Raw genomic sequence first — 19,236 nt, forward strand, 5'->3', positions numbered from 1 at the left:
TTTACTTTCTTTTTGTTTTGTTTTCTCTTGGTTAGGTGCTGTGATTGTCTCTACACCCCAGGACATTGCACTGATGGATGCACGCAAGGGTGCTGAGATGTTTCGAAAAGTCCATGTGCCTGTAAGCATTTACAGCTTCATTATTATAATACGAAACACTCTAACTGAAGAAGCAAGTCATTGAGAAATACAGTCCAAATTTTAATTTAGTTCTGTGCAGAAATCTGTAGAAAACCCTACTTCATCTTTATGGTTACTTTAACAACATGCATATAGGTGCAAACATGTATATATATTAATCAAGAAAAATTCTAATTCTAAAATTAAAATATTTTTAGAAGAATTCTGAAACATCTTTCAGGTATGAGTTTTGTGACCAAGTACTACCTCTCCAGATACTTGCAGATATTATTGACAAAAAAAACCCCACATCAGTGTTTAGAAGGAGATACTTGAATAAGGCACTGATAGGAGGACAGGTGAAAACGGTGACTTTTTTCCGTCTTTCTCATTCATAACTCATTCATAGCTCACCACCTTCTAAAAAATATCTAAGGATTTTATATACAATATGACAAAATAAAAATATAATAGTATTAAGACAAAACACAATTAAAATCAGAATTAGAAGTGAATCTGTAAACAAACTGCAGGCCATTAAGGGACTTCAATACATGCCGGAAGTAATCCATGAATTTTCTAGCAACCATGTAGGGCCTTTATAAAACTGCCCATTTCCATAAGGTTAGACAGAGCACAGCATTTAAGAGGAGAACTGAGACCAGAGACGCACAAATCTCTCCTAGGTTCTCTGAATAAACTAACCCTTTATATGATGAACACACTCTCATTACCTTTTTTTTAACCATAAATAGAGGTTTCTTCCTCCTAGCGTGCATCAGCAAAAGCAAGTGGACTTACGTCAGAGTATGGTTTAGCACAAGCATTTTTGTACAAAGCCAATGTGATGCCTCCATCTAGATGACTATCTAGTGGCCTAGTTTAATTCAGGAATAGATTTTAGAGCTTATAGAGCAGAGTTTTTTAGATTTCAGCAATGAATTAGCTTCAGGGAGTCTCATGATTCTTTCTCCTTCCTCCTTTTCTCCGTCCCCAATGATATGTTCACTTTGAGTTTGTTTTGGTATGGAGAGAATTCATAACTTTCATTGAATTCTTCAATGAAACTGACATGGTATGAGATCTAGTGATGCACTAGCATGAATGGACTCTCATAAATGTTTTTCTCTCGGGGGAGCATCTGAGAAGTGTAAAACAGTAGAGTAGTGGAGTTGAGATGATCCTCTTTGACAGATACCTCTTCTCCCTTGTGGGTTAGTGCAGAGCTGTAGGCATTAACACGCCATGGAGCTCTGCACTGGGTCCACATTGTCTTAGGAAAATTGAAGAGCCTGATAAGGATGATCTGAGAGTATTTCCATGATCAGAAAGTGTTTAAGTCCAGTCTTTATATTTGGATAAATGAGTGATAAAACCCCCATTGTATTCTCTGTTGTGAATTTTAGCTTGGAAAATTTTTTAAAGCAATGGTAACCAAATGCGCACCATAGAAAAATGACTCAAACACATAGTTTGAGCAATGTGACTTCCTATTATGCCCTCCAAGATAAACCAGGTACAAGTATTACCTACCCAAGTAACTAAATAAGAATATTTATATTGGATTTTAAAATATAAATCAGCAAAAAGTTAGAGAGCTATCTACCAAAAATTATGAGAGCAAGTGATACATAATCCTTTCTAGCAAAAATTATGTAACAGGGCCAGTGGTCTGTTATTGCCACTCCAAGGGTAATAGTAATCCTATCAGCATATCAGTGAATGCTTAATTTCTCATTCTGTAAGATGAGGATAGAGGCATATGTCGTTTACTTAAAAGCATTATGAAATTCTTGGGGGAAAAGTTTTTTAAAAAGCAGAAACCAGGGTCGCCTGGGAGGCTCAGTGGGTTGGGGCTTCTGCCTTCGGCTCAGGTCATGGTCTTAGGGTCTTGGGATCGAGCCCTGCATCAGGCTCTCTGTGCAGTGGGGAGACTGCTTCCTCCTCTCTCTCTGCCTCTCTGCCTACTTGTGATCTCTGTCTGCCAAATAAATAAATAAAATATTTAAAAAAAAAAAGGCAGGAACCAGCACTTTTTATTCTCCACTCTGTAAATTATCATTTTGTACACCAAGAGACTATTTCAACCAGTGTTGTCACTTGATGTGACTATGACTATGGGGCAGGTTTTACATGCACTTTACTAGTTGGGGGTCTAATGACCAGAGTTGGCAAATTCAGCATATGTACCTTTAAGTCTTTAGGTTATTTTCACTTATCCACAGCACCTGATACTTATGGCCCTATAAGTAAAGAGGCAAACAATCTCATAATTGTTCTAACAGATTTTTCTCTACACTCAAGGATAAAGGGACAAAGGGTGAGACAGAGACTCCTATGGAACATAACAATGGGGAAGGGGGATGGTCACTATATTCAGATTAGGCTATTGCTAGGTGGGTGTCACTGAAAATAAAAGTTAAAGATATCAGCGAGGAAACATTTCACGTGAAGGATCTTGGGCTGCATAAAGCTCATAGACTAGTGCAGTATTAGGGAATGAAAGAGCTGTTTGTAAACAGAAAGTTAATATTGGGGTTTAAGTTTGCAGAATTGGAATGCTTCTGGGTCATGACAAAGCCCAGGGTGTGGTTGGTTATGGGTACGTGGGGCTGAAATGGAATACAAGTGAAAGTCATCAGAAATGCATGATCCTTCCAAGTTGGCTCTTTAACATTGTCCTGTATCTTTATTATAACCCTCTTTTTTTTCACCTCTATGTTTCAATTATTTCTAAATAGCAAAAATTTTAAAAGGAGGTAGAATATCTTAATCATCTCTTAAACTGCAGAGCAAGATAGGTGCTCAGTAATCTTTGCAAGTGAATGAGAGAACTTTCCAGCAATGAGCTCTGTAAACAATTGGACAACCATAGTGCATTGTAAAGGGAATCCTGGCTGTGAGTGCGATGTGGATTTGATTATTTCTGAGATCTTTCTGGCATTTAAGAGCCTTGGGGTCTAAGTAATGGCAAAGCATTTGAAGTTAGAAAGTGTGCCATAAATGCAAAGGAGTAATATTATGCTTTGTTTATACCACTTCATTTTTTTCCTGGTTTTTAGTCTTGCTTTCTGTTTTTTCCCCTTTTGAAGTGCATTAGTTACCATGGAAACAGTGATGTCATTGAAATTCATTGGTATGGACAGTTTAGTAATGTCTACAAGAACATTTTAAAGGTAATTTAAATGGTTTCTTAAAATTCAAGGCTTGGGTGCCTATGTGGCTCAGTTGGTTAAGAATCTGTCTTTAGCACAGGTCATGATCGCAGGGTCCTGGGATCCAGCCCCACAAAGGGCTCCCTTCTCAGCAGGAGTCTGCTTCTCCCTCTGCCCCTGCCCCCACTCGTGTGCTCTCTCTTTCACTCACTCTCTCTCGCAAATAAATACATAAAATCTTGAAAAAAAAAACCCCTCAAGGCTTGGATAGGTGAAGGAGAAGAAGAGATAACTGAAATTCTTTGTTCTGTGCCTGAAATCGTATCAGCTCTGCCAAATCCTGGATTATCTCAGTTTTTGTAGATAGACTGTTTTTTTTTAAATAATAAATTTTTTCAATCTTACACATTTTGAACGGTGAGTACTTCTTGCCTTATGTCATTTTTACCCATTTTTATTGCTTCTTCTACAATGGAGGCCCAGGTACCTCAATTTGGAGCTCTTCTACCATTTGAACTTTTAGAGTTACAGGGATTTCACTATCCACCCTGACTCCTTGGGCAGTCTCCTTCCCAACTCCTGAAAAATATATTAAAGTATATTTCCTCTCTTATTCCTTCTGTACATAAGGATCCCTTAGTTAATTTTAATTCAGTAAATAGTTATTTTACAAATATATATATTTAATCCTTCTATAAGAAAAATATTGTGATAAGGTCCCTTATTGATTAGAAAAAAAAGAAGATGAATGAAGTCTTTTTTGCCAAGTACCTTATCATCCTGTAGACTAGCTCTATTATGGTGAAGGGGTGCTGAATTCTGAAGAACACAAGACACTTTCTTCTTTGGGCTATTAAAGTAGGGCTTTCATGGAAAAGTCGTGATTTTTTTCATGTCCACGTTATTTTGCATATCCTGGTCCCTTTCCTGATAGGCCATTGTTAGCTTGGGAACTCAGATTCACGTTTCAAATCCCTGCTCAGGCATTACTTTCTCTAGGAAGCTTTTATCAAACTCCCAGAAAAGGTTAATCTTTTCTCTGAACTACTTGAACATGTATCTGGTTTGGCTCTTATCCCACTATGGTTCACCTGTCAGTCTCCACAGAAGAAGTGAGTTCTTGGAGGGCAAGAAAATATGCCTTAACTATTCTTAAATGCTCAGTTACTTGGCATATAGCAGGCATATGATAAGTACTTATCATATAGACATTTGACCCAGTATATAATGCCAGCCACAATCTGCTGTTGTCTTTATCCCCAACTCACAGGCCACCCTGCCTTGCATTCTCTCTGTCATTGAGACTGATCGTTTTCTTCTTGTAGATTCCCACAAAGTTTCTTTCTTCGTGGCCTCGAGCATGCTGTTTCTCCACATGAAAGCCCTTTACCCTCATTTTTCACTTGGTAGCTCCTTTTTATCCTTTGCTACTTAGATTAAATCATTCTTTTTCTGGGAGACTGCCCTGTCCCTGTTACCCAGATGAATTCGTTCTAGTGTGTGATCTAGTAACACTCTATTTTCCTTTTTGTAACTGTTTTCATATTTGTCAGTACTTTCACATTTGTAGTGCCATGCTGTAAGCTCTGAGTTAAGGGACCCCTTTCCTCCCTCTGTGCCAAGAACATATAGCTGCTCACTAAATATACACAGAACGAATGAATGGAGTTGGATTTTCATAGTCCTATCAGAGGACTAGAATAGGGACAGAATTTAGTCTGAAAAGAATCAGGAGATCACAAGTTGTGTTCAGGATTGTTCAGTTTGTCTATAGTTGAAGTTGCATGTTTCGGTGTGGCTCTGCTAGGCCCAGGTTTGGTAGAGCTTCAACCACTGAGCTGGGGATTTGAACTTGCTTCTTGAGAATTTTAGAGGAGTCCATAAATAATGTTGGTTGGGAAATGGACTTAATTAGAATAGAGCTTTTTTTTTAAGATTTTATTTATTTATTTGAGGGAGAATGAGTGAGAGAGAGCATGAGAGAGGAGAAGGTCAGAGGGAGAAGCAGACTCCCCAAGGAGCTGGGAGCCCGATGCGGGACTCGATCCTGGAAGTCCGGGATCATGACCTGAGCCGAATGCAGTTGCTCAACCAACTGAGCCACCCAGGCGCCCTAGAATAGAGCTTTAAAAATATTTAATTTGGTGGAAATGAATAGAAAGGACAGAAGCCAGGAGAGTGAAAGCATTAAGGAAGTATTTGCAATGGCCAGAGTTACACAGCAGGTTGTGACCTACCAATGAGCCATGAAACCAATACAGTGAGAGATGAAGCCAAAGGTTTGAGAATTCTTATTTTAAGATTATTTATTTGTTTGTTTGTTTGTTTATGACAGAGAGGGAAAGCACAACAGCAGAGGAAGAGGGAGAAGCAAACTCTCTTCTGAGTAGGGAGCCTGATGTGGGACTTGATCCCAGGACCCCTGGATCACAGCCTGAGTTGAAGGCAGATGTTTAACTGACTGAGCCACCCAGGCACCCCAAAACCAAAGGTTTTAAACAATATTTGGGTAGATTGCTCTTAGGAAGACAAAGTGTTATTTCATAAAGATTTGGTCTCAGTTGTACATATATATAAGTATGCATTTATATTGGATCAAGATTTAAAATACTTCTCTTATGGTAAGACAGATTTTTTTAAATTAAATTTTTATTTTTTACTATCATATAATGTATGATATCTCCAGGGGTACAGGTCTGTGGATCGCCAGGTTTACACACTTCACAGCACTCACCATAGCACATACCCTCCCCAATGTCCATAACCCAACCACCCTCTCCCTACCCACCTCCCCCCAGCAACCCTCAGTTTGTTCTGTAAGATTAAGAGTCTCTTATAATTTGTCTCCCTCCCAGTCCCATCTTGTTTCATGTTTTCCTTCCCTATCCCCCAAACCCCCCATGTTGCCTCTCAAATTCTTCATATCAGGGAGATCATATGATAATTTTCTTTCTCTGATTGACTTATTTTGCTCAGCATAATACCCTCTAGTTCCATCCACATCATTGCAAATGGCAAGATTTCATTTCTTTTGATGGCTGCATAGTATTCCCTTGTACATATATACCACATCTTCTTTATCCATTCATCTGTTGATGGACATCTAGGTCCTTTGCATAGGTTGGCTATTGTGAACATTGCTGCTATAAACATTCAGGTGCATGTGCCCCTTCAGATCACTGTGTTTGTATCTTTAGGGTAAATACCCAGTAGTGCAATTGCTGGGTCATAAGGTAGCTCTATTTTCAACTTTTTGAGGAACGTCCATGCTGTTTTCCAGAGTGGTTGTACCAGCTTGCATTCCCACCAACAGTGTAGGAGGGTTCCCCTTTCTCCGCATTCTTGCCAGCATCTGTCATTTCTTGACTTGTTAATTTTAGCCATTCTGACTGGTGTGAGGTGATATCTCGTTGTGGTTTTGATTTGTATTTCCCTGATGCCGAGTGATGTGGATCGCTTTTTCATGTGTCTGTTGGCCATCTGGATGTCTTCTTTGCAGAAATGTCTGTTCATGTCTTCTGCCCATTTCTTGATTGGATTATTTGTTCTTTGGGTGTTGAACTTGATAAGTTCTTGATAAATCTCGGTAGATTTTGGATACTGGTCCTTTATCTGATATGTCATTTTCAAGTATCTTTTCCCATTCTGTCAGTTGTCTTTTGGTTTTGTTGACTGTTTCCTTTGCTGTGCAAAAGCTTTTGATCTTGATGAAGTCCCAATAGTTCATTTTTGCCCTTGCTTCCCTTGCCTTTCTCAATGTTTCTAGGAAGAAGTTGCTGCGGCCGAGGTTGAAGAGGTTGCTGCCTGTGTTCTCCTCAAGGATTTTGATGGATTCCTTTCTCACATTGAGGTCCTTCATCCATTTTGAGTCTATTTTTGTGTGTGGTGTAAGGAAATGGTCCAGTTTCATTTTTCTGCATGTGGCTATCCAATTTTCCCAACACCATTTGTTGAAGAGACTGTCTTTTTTTCCACTGGACATTCTTTCCTGCTTTATCAAAGATTAATTAACCATAGAGTTGAGGGTCTATTTCTGGGCTCTCTATTCTGTTCCATTGATCTATGTGTCTGTTTTTGTGCCAGTACCGTACTGTCTTGATGATGACAGCTTTGTAATAAAGCTTGAGGTCTGGAATTGTGATGCCACCAATGTTGGCTTTCTTTTTCAACATTCCTCTGGCTATTCGAGGTCTTTTCTGGTTCTATATAAATTTTAGGATTATTTGTTCCATTTCTTTGAAAAAAATGGATTGATTTTGATAGGGATTGCATTAAATGTATAGATTGCTTTAGGTAGCATAGACATTTTCACAATATTTGTTCTTCCAATCCATGAGCATGAAACATTTTCCCATTTCTTTGTGTCTTCCTCAATTTCTTTATGAGTACTTTATAGTTTTCTGAGTATAGATTCTTTGCCTATTTGGTTAGGTTTATTCCTAGGTACTTTATGGTTTTGGGTGCAATTGTAAATGGGATTGACTCCTTAATTTCTCTTTCTTCTGTCTTGTTATTGGTGTATAGAAATGCAACTGATTTCTATGCATTGATTTTATATCTTGACACTCGACTGAATTCCTGTACAAGTTCTAGTAGATTTGGAGTGGAATCTTTTGGATTTTCCACATAAAGTATCATATCATCTGCGAAGAGTGATAGTTTGACTTCTTTTTTGCCAATTTGGATGCCTTTAATTTCTTTTTGTTGTCTGATTGCTGAGGCTAGGACTTCTAGTACTGTGTTGAATAGCAATGGTGATAATGGACATCCCTGCCGTGTTCCTGACCTTAGTGGAAAAGCTCTGTTTTTCTCCATTGAGAATGATATTTGCTGTGCGTTTTTCATAGATGGCTTTGATGATATTAAGGTATGTACCCTACACTTTGAAGAGTTTTGATCAAGAAAGGATACTGTACTTTGTCAAATGCTTTTTCAGCATTTATTGAGAGTATCATATGGTTCTTATTCTTTCTTTTATTAATGTATTGTATCACATTCATTGATTTGTGGATGTTTTGGGAGATTTTTGATAACTGCTTCAATCTCCTTGCTGGTTATGGGTCTGTTCAGATTTTCTATTTCTTCCTGGTTCAATTTTGGTAGTTTATGTGTCTCTAAGAAAGCATCCATTTCTTCCAGATAGTCAAATTTGCTGGCATATAGTTGCTTATAATATGTTCTTATAATTGTTTGTATTTCTTTGGTGTTGGTTGTGATCTCTCCTCTCTCATTCATGATTTTATTTATTTGGGTCCTTCCTATTTTCTTTTTGATCAGTCTGGCCAGTGGTTTATGAGTCTTATTAATTCTTTCAAAGAACCAGCTCCTAGTTTCGTTGATGTGTTCTATTGTTTTTTTTGGTCTATTTCATTTTTTTCTGCTCTGATCTTTATTATTTCTCTTCTCCTGCTGGGTTTAGGTTTTCTTTGCTGTTCTTTCTCCAGCTCCTTTAGGTGTAGGGTTAGGTTGTGTCCTTGAGACCTTTCTTGTTTCTTGAGAAAGGCTTGTATCGCTGTATACTTTCCTCTCAGGACTGCCTTTGCTGTGTCCCACAGATTTGGAACAGTTGTGCTTTCATCATCATTTGTTTCCATGAATTTTTTCAATTCTTCTTTAATTTCCTGGTTGACCCATTCATTCTTTAATAGGATGCTCTTTATCCTCCATGTATTTGTGGTCTTCCCAAATTTCCTTTTGTGATTGAGTTCTAGCTTCAGAGCATTGTGGTCTGAAAGTATGCAGGGTATGATCCTAATCTTTTGGTATCATTTGAGACCTGATTTGTGATGCAGGATGTGATCTATTCTGGAGAATGTTCCATGTGCACTAGAGAAGAATGTGTATTCTGTTGCTTTGGGATGGAATGTTCTGAATATATCTGTGATGTCCATCTGGTCCAGTGTGTCATTTAAGGCCTTTATTTCCTTGTTGATCTTTTGCTTGAATGATCTGTCCATTTCAGTGAGAGGGATGTTGAAGTTCCCTATTATTGTATTATTGTCGATGTGTTTCTTTAATTTTGTTATTAATTGATTTATATAGTTGGCTGCTTCCATGTTAGGGGCATAGATATTTAAAATCGTTAGATCTTCTTGTTGGAGAGGCCATTTGTGTGATATATAGTGTCCTATCTCATCTCTTATTATCGTCTTTGGCTTAAAATCTAATTGATCTGATATGAGAATTGCCACCCCAGCTTTCTTTTAATGTCCATTAGCATAGTAAATTGTTTTCCACCTCCTCACTTTAAATCTGGAGGTGTCTTTGGGTCTAAAATGAGTTTCTTGTAGATAGCATATTGATTGGTTTTGGTTTTTTATCCATTCTGATACCCTGTGTCTTTCGATTGGGGCATTTAGTCCATTTATATTCAGGGTACTATTGAGAGATATGAATTTAGTGCCATTGTATTGCCTGTAAGGTGACTGTTACTGTATATTGTCTCTGTTCCTTTCTGGTCTACTACTTTTAGGCTCTCTCTTTGCTTAGAGGACCCCTTTCAATATTTCCTGTAGAGTTGGTTTGGTGTTTGCAACTTCTTTTAGTTTTTGTTTGTCCTGGAAGCTTTTTGTGTCTCCTTCTATTTTCAGTGATAGCCTAGCTGGATATAGTATTCTTGGCTGCATATTTTTCTCATTTAGTGCTCTGAATATATCATGCCAGTTCTTTCTGGCCTGCCAGGTCTCTGTGGATAAGTCTGCTGTCAATCTAATATTTTTACCATTGTATGTTACAGACTTTTTGTCCCAAGCTGCTTTCAGGATTTTCTCTTTGTCACTGAGACTTGTAAGTTTTACTATTAGGTGATGGGACCTATTCTTACTGATTTTGAGGGGGTTCTCTGAGCCTCCTGGATTTTGATGCTTGTTCCCTTTGCCATATTAGGGAAATTCTCTCCAATAATTCACTCCAATATACCTTCTGCCCCCCTCTCTCCTTCTTCTTCTTCTGGAATCCCAATTATTCTAATACTGTTTCATCTTATGATATCACTTATCTCTCGAATTCTCCCCTCATGGTCCAGTAGTTGTTTGTCTCTCTTTTGCTCAGCTTCTTTATTCTCCATAATTTTGTCTTCTATATCACTAATTCTCTCTTCTGCCTCATTTATCCTAGCAGTAAGAGCCTCCATTTTTGTTACACCTCATTAATAGCTTTTTTGATTTCAGCTTGGTTAGATTTTAGTATTTTATTTCTTCAGAAAGGGCTTTTATTTCTCCAGACAGAGTTTCTCTAACATCTTCCATGCCTTTTTCGAGCCCAGCTAGCACCTTGAGAAATGTCATTCTGAACTCTCAATCTGACATATTACCAATGTCCTTATTGATTAGGTCCCTAGCCTTCAGTACTGCCTCTTACTCTCCTTTTTTGTGGTGAGTTTTTCCACCTTGTCATTTTATCTAGATAAGAATATATGAACAAGAGAATAAAATACTAAAAGAGTGGCAAAGTCCCCAGAAAAATGTTTGTTAACCAAATCAGAAGCGACCCCAGATGCTGGGGAGAAGAAAGCGGGTAAAAAGTTCAAAAAAAAGGGACGCCTGGGTGGCTCGGTGGATTAAGCCTCTGCCTTCAGCTCGGGTCATGATCTCAGGGTCCTGGGATCGAGTCCCGCATCGGGCTCTCTGCTTGGCAGGGAGCCTACTTCCTCCTCTTTGTCTCTCTGCCTGCCTCTCTGCCCACTTATGATCTCTGTCTGTCAAAGAAATAAATAAAATAAAATCTTTTAAAAAAAAAGTTAAAAAAAATAAATAAAATAAAATAAAAATTTAAAAAATATATATATATTAGACTGGTGAATAGAACAGAGCCACCCACTTGATTTAGGGTGTATTTTGGTCTCTTAGAAGAAACTACCTCCCAAAATTTTAAAGGAAGAAAAACATATATATACAAAAATAAGGGTAAACACGATGAAGGATGGGATATGACTGTAAAGATGAAAATTTTTATTTTTTTAAAGAATAAATATAAATTTTTTAATAAATAAAAATAAATTTTTTTAAGATTTTTTTATTAATTTACATGACAGAGGGAGATCACAAGCAGGCAGAGAGGCAGGCAGAGAGAGAGGAAGGGAAGCAGGCTCCCTGCTGAGCAGAGAGCCCATTGTGGGGCTCGATCCCAGGACCTGAGATCACAACCTGAGCCGAAGGCAGAGGATTTAACCCACTGAGCCACCCAGGCCCCCCTGTAAAGATGAAAATTTTTTTAAAAATTCTAAAAAAGGAGTTGATAAGATAAGTTGGTTGGGAAAATAAAGACAAAGAAAGTGGAGAGAATTTCCTCAAGCTGGAGACTAGAACAAAGCCCTGTGCTAGATTTAGGGTATATTTTGATCTATTAGAAGAAGTTATATTCCAAAATTTTTCAGAAGAAAACACCCTATATATGTATATAAAAAATAAAGTTAGATACAATGAAGAATAAAATATGACTATAATAATGAAGGTTCAAAAAGATTTTTTTAAGAAGGGTATTGTTAAGCTAGTTAAAAAACATTAAAATAGGAAAGAGTAAAAGTTTAAAAAAATTAGAATATGAAAAAAATTTTTTTAATTTAATTAACTTTGCCAGACTAAAGAATCATGGGGAGAAAGCCATGAATTCCATGCTTTGCTTTCCCCTCCTCTGGAATTCTGCTATTCTCCTTGATCGGTGAGCCTGGTCTTGGCTGGATGTTCTTGCTGATCTTTTGGGTGAGGGGCCTGTTGCAGTGATCCTCAAATGCCTTTGCCTGAGGCAGAATTGCACCGTCCTTGCCAGGGGCCAGTCTAAGTAATCTGCTGGCCAGATCCTTTGTTCCCTGAACGCTTTTCGTAGAGCTCTTTCAGAAAGTGGTCAATTTTCTGTTTCTAGAATTGCTGCTCTTCTTGTCTTCGATCTCCTATGGCTCCAAGAGGCCCTGCCAGATACACACTCCCGCACGCATGCTACGGTGTTACCTGGACTCTGCTATGGATATGGCCTCTTTAAAGCTTAGAGAAGGATGATTTATATGCTTTCAAACAGATCGATGGCCTTTTCACCTCAGTCTCATATTTGATCAATACAGGGATGCCTGCCCACTCTTGGTATCTGCTCAGGTTCTGATCTCAAAGGTCCTGAGACTGAGCTCCCTCTGCACTTAGCAGGGAGGCTGCTTGGGCTCCTCTCCCTCTGCCTACAGTTTTAATAATTTGGAAAGACACTGATGTAGGTGATAGGGAGGAAGAGTCTGATCTAGAATAACAGCATTGAAGATGGAAAGGGGAATAAATGTAGTTGGCATTTTGAAGGAAGAATTGACAGCTTGGCAATTGATTACATAGGGTGGGGTGGTTAGAAAAAGAAATGGCAGAAATCTAAGAGATTTTCAGAGTTAGGCTGCCATTAATAAATCTACCAGGAGCTAGTTTTTTGCTCAGGATGACGGTGAGGTAGAAATAAGAGGCTAGATTCTCAGTTACAAATCCCTGCCCTTATTCTCTATGAGGGTTGTGATTTAAAACTGTTTGGCAAGGAAGAGACTAGTAGAGAAAATGATTTGGTGTTGGCCTTTTTAGTACTATTCAGATCACATGATGTATGTGACCATCCTTTCTCTTCACAAAAACAGATTTATTAATCTGTATATTTGTAGCCTCTTTTACACAGATTGATTTTTTTCTTAGCACTGAGAGAGCTATATTCTTTAATATATGTATAACCTCTTTTATGGTTGCAAATTAAATTGCTTTAGAAATTATTTTTTAAGCAATAGGGTGCTACTTACAGAGACATTTTTACATAGTGGTAAAGAGAATGAGCTCAGGAGTCTGAATGCTATAGTTTGAATCCTAGCTCTCTCACTTTGTAGCTGTAGGACCTACTCAAGTTATTTAATTCATAATGCGGGAATTATAGTACTGTACCCATAGAAGTTTGAGGGGAGAAATAAATGAGATAATGCCCACAAAGGGCTTAGCACAGTGTTTGGCACAGGCTGACCAACCAACATCAATGTAACTAATGTTGTTTATTATAATTACTTTTAGAATGTTATCATGAAACAGATAAATTTGTAATTCATAGATATTTATGCATTTGGCCTACATATTTTGACTAGTCCCTTTTTGCTAATAAGAATTTTAATAAGAAATTGTTAAAAATTTAGATGAATAGTGTCTTTGAGATTTCCTTATTCCTTGAGTACTTCACTTGAGCCTAAACCATTCTCTTCATACAGATTAAATTGCTAAAGTTATATAGAGTCTAAAATTATTTAACATTTGCATTATTTAAAAATTTTTAAAATAAAATTTACATTATTTAATACAGTTCATTACTGTCACAAATAAACCTCAAAATATATAATGATGCAAATACAATAGCAGTTTATTTCTTGTTCATGGAACAGTACTCAGAGATGAACAGGTGATCAGAGTGGTCTTCTTCCAGGAAGTTATTTAGGCCGCTGTAGCCTCTGCCATGTTCAAATGTGAGTTCTAAGCCCACCTTTGGGGCTATTTTCATTTGAGCCAGCCCGAAGGGAAAGATAGCACAGAGGCATGCTTATGGAAATTTTTATGGACCAGACATACATATGTGTGTGTACACGTTTCACTAAAACTCAGTCATGTGGTCACTTGTCACAGTTCTCAGGGAGCCCAAGAAATGTAGGTTAGATCTGTGCCAAGGAAGATGAGACCATGGACTTAGGTCAACAGCTACCTGTCTGCTACAGGTGACCTGGAAACAAAGTATTGATTTTAATAGATAGATGGATAGATTTTAGTATAAATTTGCTTACCATTGGGTTCTGATTGTCTAGATGGGCAAGTGAGACAGGAAATGGGTGGATTGAAAAATGGGGAGGAGTTAAGGGGCCATAGGTTTAGGTGATAGTCAAGAGAGGTATAATGAATGTGTTTTAGGCAAGGGGAGTTCCATGGCCAGAAGAAAGTGAAGTTTAAAGCTGCCTAGATTGCACAGTTAGTATGAAGAGGGTTCAAATCAGTCCTTCCTTTATAACTGTGCTCTTAATTACTGTGCTAAATTGCCCTACTAAACTGTATTGACTCATCATTGTTTCAGGCCACCTATTTCTAAGGACAAAATCCTGGAGTCCATTTACTTGTCTTTCTTGGTGACTTCCACATACAAACCAATGACCCAGCTGGTTTGAATTTTGGCTATGTTATTTATTAACTGTGTGATCTAGAGCAAATAATATACATTCAATGTTTTGTGATCCATTTCATTGGTCCTTTTGGCAACTCAATGAGATTATACATATGTATATCAAATTATATCAAAATATATCAAAATAATACCATATGTATATATGGTATTATAAAGGTGGCTCTGAATGTTATTGTTCTAGTGTTAGATTTTAGGGGTCATTATTATAGAGATCATCATTTGTTGTAAACCCTCATTTTGGGATTCAGGACATAAAGAAGTTGAATTGTACCTCAAGGACCCACAACTATTTAATTGGTTCCTGAAAGGAACATGAATGCAGGTTTCCCCATTCATTGTTCTTTCCATGCCAGACTACTTCTTCTGAAAGAGAAAACAAGCCACCCATCTCATTTTTAAAAATTATAATATTTGGGAGCACCTGGGTGACCAAGTCAGTTAAGCATCCAACCTTGATTTCGGCTTAGGTGGTGATCTCAGGGTCACGGAATGGAGCCCCGCTGCAGACTCCTGCAGAGGCTGCTTGGAACTTCTTTCTCCCTCTCTCTCTGCCCCTCTCTGCTATGCTCACTCAAACTATCTTTCTCTAAAGTAAATGAAAATAAGTCTTTAAAAAAATTATATTTGTACACTTGTTTCAGGAAATATACTTTAGTATATATAGTTTTTAAATTGGTTCAATGCTAATGGGAAACTGAATAGCACTTAAGAATCTAATCTATTTCAGTTATTATTATTCATTCTCTATTTAACAGTCAATTTCTCCTCATTTTTTCTTAAATCATAGTTTTTAATCCTTGTGACAATTTCCAACCAGCAAGAATTTAACCTGATTGTAACCTTGAGAAATTGGATTAAATAATAGCCTGAAAATCTTACTTGTTACTTACCTGAATCTGAATTTAAAATACCAAGAAGAAATTAAAATTGGGGCCTTTTGAGCTTGCTTAATTCAGTTGGACACAAAAATCCAATATTTCAGAGCAACATTGATATTTCAAGAGAGTCAATTTTTTAAAAGTTAATAAAAGAAGTACTTCTGAGGCAATCATGGATTGGAATAACATAAAAATAACACATAAAAGGTTTGTGGTGGCTGATGTTAAGCAGGCATATAGCATTTGCTTTCAGTATACAACTAGCAGAAGAAAAAGAGATAAGGATCTTACACATTTTTTTCCTCTGAAATTTTTTTCTATTTGAGTCTAGTTGACACAAAAAAAGGATCTTATATTTTGATGAGACATTAAAAAAAAGATTGAGCATGCTTACAGCTGCATCTCAATGGTATTATGTAAATTAAGCTTTGGCAAAGCATCTGCTTTCTAATGTTTCTACTATGAAAGATATACGTAGTAGCTGTATAATAAACAGCTTAAGAACACATAAAGTATTCACACAGTATAAGGCTTGTGGCCGGAAGGACAGTAGAGGATGGTATGGACATGAACACTTTCCTGTTTAAAAGAATTTTTTTGAATAAAATTGTCATATGGATATTCTAATGTTCTTTCTTATTTTATTAACTGCTCCTGTTCAAAACTCATTGATTATAGAACTCTACTCTTAAAAACTAGCATAGTGTTTTCTAAGCTTTTTAATATTCGAGGTTCTTTTCTGAATTTTCTTCCAGCTAACACTGTGGTTTCAAAAAGTTGTCTGCCACATACTCTGCATATTTTAATAAGTAATTTGTTCTCTTTTTCTAATTAATCAGATAAATATGTGTGTGTTATCACACTCAGTTGATGTAATTTCAACTAAAAGCAAAGAAACTTGACAGTTTATCTTTCCTATATAGTCTTGAAGGTAAATGTTTCATGTTTCTTCAATTTTCAATTACTCATAAATCACTGATCCTCATAAATGTTTTTGTTCATCTTTAGGACCTTGAAACAACATAAAATTAAGGTGAACTACCAAAATCAGTTCTATGGTCACTCTTTAGTTGTCTGCAACAGTGCTCTCCAATAGAAATGTAATGCAAGTCACAAATGTGATGTAAAATTTTTAGTACCCATGTTTTAAAATGTAGGGGAAAACCCAGATGATCTTAATTTTAATAATATACTTAACTCAGTATAATCAATATCAAAGTTGAGAACGTATCAACAAAGGAATTCTATTGAAAAACTAGGAATTCTTATAATTCAGTAAGAAGACCTATATAATCAATGGAAAAAATAGACAAGAGAACTGAACACTTTACAGAGGAGAATATACAAATAATCAATAAACATGTAAAAATATGCTCAACTTCTTTAATAATTATGGCAATGCAAATTAAAACCTCAGGGCAGAGGATGGGCGCAATGTCAGGAAGAAAGAGGACCAACTGGAATACACCTGCAGTCCTGCAAATTTCTTTCCCCACCTCTAACCAAAGGAAACTATAGAGTGTAATGCCTATGGCTTCACTTCCACTTCCTAAAACTTGTGTCATTTTACTTTTAGGGAACTTTAACAAGGAGCTATAAAGGAAGAAAGATTCTAGGAAATATAGTTCCCAGTATAAACGGATTAATGTTTTGAACAGTCCAGCACAATGAGATACCACTACATGCTCACCATACTTGAGAAAATAAAATCGATGTGATTTGCAACAATGTGGATGGAACTAGAGGGTATTATGCTAAACAAAATAAGTCAGTCAGAGAAAGACAGTTATCATATGATCTCATTCATGTGGAATTTAAGAAACAAAACAGGATCATAGGGGAAGAGAGTTAAAAATAAAACGACAAAATCAGGGGGAGACAAACCGTAAGAGACTCTTAACTGTAGGAAAGAAGTTAAGATTTGCTGGAGGGGAGAAGGGAGGGGGTTGGGGTAGCTGGGTGATACTAAGGAGGGCACTTGAAGTAATGAGCACTGAGTGTTACAACTGATGAATCACTAAATTCTGCCTCTGAAACTAATAATACAGTATATGTTAATTAAATTGAATTTAAATAAATTTTCCAGTTTTCCAAAATGGTTATACCAGTTTAAAATCATTGTACCAGTTTGCATTCAGCTGAAACTATGAATTTTACTTGCTCTGTGTCCTCACCATGATATGGTATTTGATGTTGTTGCTGTCTTATAGACATTCCACTGTTCTAATCAGGTCTTAAGAATGAATGTATGGTATCTCATTGTGGTTTTAATTTGCATTTCTCTGATGATTAGTGAAGTTGAAAACTTTTTTTCAAGTTTATTGGTCTTTAAGGAGTGCCTGTTAAGTCTTGCCCATTTTTTAAAAATTTCTGATGTTCTCTTGGCTTGTAGAGTTCTTTTATATATTCCAGATAAAAGCCCTTTGTCATGGATGTGTATTATAAATCCCATCTCCTGCTTTATAGCTTGTCTTTTCACTGTCTAAATTGTGTCTTCCAATTAAAGTTACTAATTTTAATATAGTCAGTTTGACAAAATAATTTTTTTATTTATGTTTAGTGCTTTCTGTCCTGCTAGAAAAATTTCACACTGCTCACACCATAACTCAGCCATGCTGGTCTTTCAGTTCCTTGAAGGAGACTTGTCCCCCTACTTCTTCCTTGAGAGTTTTCCCTCCTTTTCTCCTAATTTTTACCTGCTTTTTCTTTAACTTTTAGGTTACATATTTCCTCAAGGAACTCCTCTGTGACTCTTAGGATAGATACGGTTCTCTCTCTTCTATGCTCTCATAATCCTCTGTGCTTTGCTTCCAGAGAAGCTCTTCCATCGTCAAAGTAGATTTTTGAACTATTAATTGTTCAGTCTGCTTCTCTAATTAGCGTGCAAGCTCCAGAAGGGCAAGAATCAAGTCTGTTTTGCTTACCTCTGTATGCTACTCCTTTTGTTTAGCTCAGTTACTGGCATGTAATAGGAGCTTATTAAATATTGAGTTTGCTTACGGTTTTATGTTTGTGACATTATGTAGTCTATATAGAGAACATGACTGAGACATTTATATAGGCCATGGAAAACAATAATAAGATATTGATAATAAGTTAATCATGTAAGTTGAAAATACACTCTTGCCCCATACCCTCCTATGTCTTGGGGAGTCCAAGAGATTCTGGAGTAGAGATGTTTTTCCTATTCTCTCTGGATTAGAATATACCCTCACCTACATTTTCACAATATTTAAGTGTTTTCCCTTTTTCCATTTCTTGAGTGATATTTTTAGGTTTAAGTTGAAAGCTCTACAGTGAGGGGAATATATCACGTTTAACATAAATGGCAGTAAAACTGCCCAGGCAATGGGTGTATGATATAGACATACTGAATAAACAAATAAGGTGTGTGATCTTTAGCTATGTTTTCTGCTGGCTTTTTGGAGATGGTATTGAATTACCAAAGTACAATATGATTTATTTTTTATAATACTTTGCATCAGCAAAAGATATATTAGATGCTTGGAAAATGCTTAGCTACAAATTTATGTCCCTTACAATTTGTCTTCATTTGCATATGTTCTGGGAAACTTTAGTCTGTTCAGTCTCCCTTTTCAGAAAGAATAAGAAATTTTCTTGTCTGTATGGTTCATTGTGGATTGTCAGTGCTATTTTTCATTTAAAATGCAAGTGTTCTAGTAGAGAAATCTCCTGTAATGATGATGTTTTTGGTGGAGTTGATAGCATGATAGAGACATGTTATCTCTAAGCCTTTGATAATTGTGTTCCTTATTTTTATTCTAGAAGAGACTCACTGCTTTTCATTAATAAGAAAATGGGATTAAAAGAAACATGAATAAGGATTATATTTGCAGAGCCTATTTATTCAGCACATGTTTATAAAGTATCTATTTTGTTCCAGAAGCTAGTGAAACTCA

The 19,236-nt window shown here is 36.7% G+C and overlaps 1 protein-coding gene across 4 annotated transcripts in view; it reads left to right on the forward strand.

Moving 5' to 3' along the window:
* The window catches only part of NUBPL (NUBP iron-sulfur cluster assembly factor, mitochondrial), a 222,774-nt gene that overhangs the window by 184,349 nt on the left and 19,189 nt on the right, over positions 1 to 19,236 (forward strand). For all 4 annotated transcript variants that reach the window (XM_047738345.1, XM_047738342.1, XM_047738346.1 and 1 more), the window contains one exon: positions 36 to 121. In XM_047738345.1, coding sequence (XP_047594301.1) covers positions 36 to 121 — 86 coding nt within the window. The remainder of the gene's footprint in view (positions 1 to 35; positions 122 to 19,236) is intronic.

Source organism: Lutra lutra, chromosome 7 (assembly GCF_902655055.1).
Source record: "Lutra lutra chromosome 7, mLutLut1.2, whole genome shotgun sequence".
NCBI classification, from domain to species: domain Eukaryota; kingdom Metazoa; phylum Chordata; class Mammalia; order Carnivora; family Mustelidae; genus Lutra; species Lutra lutra.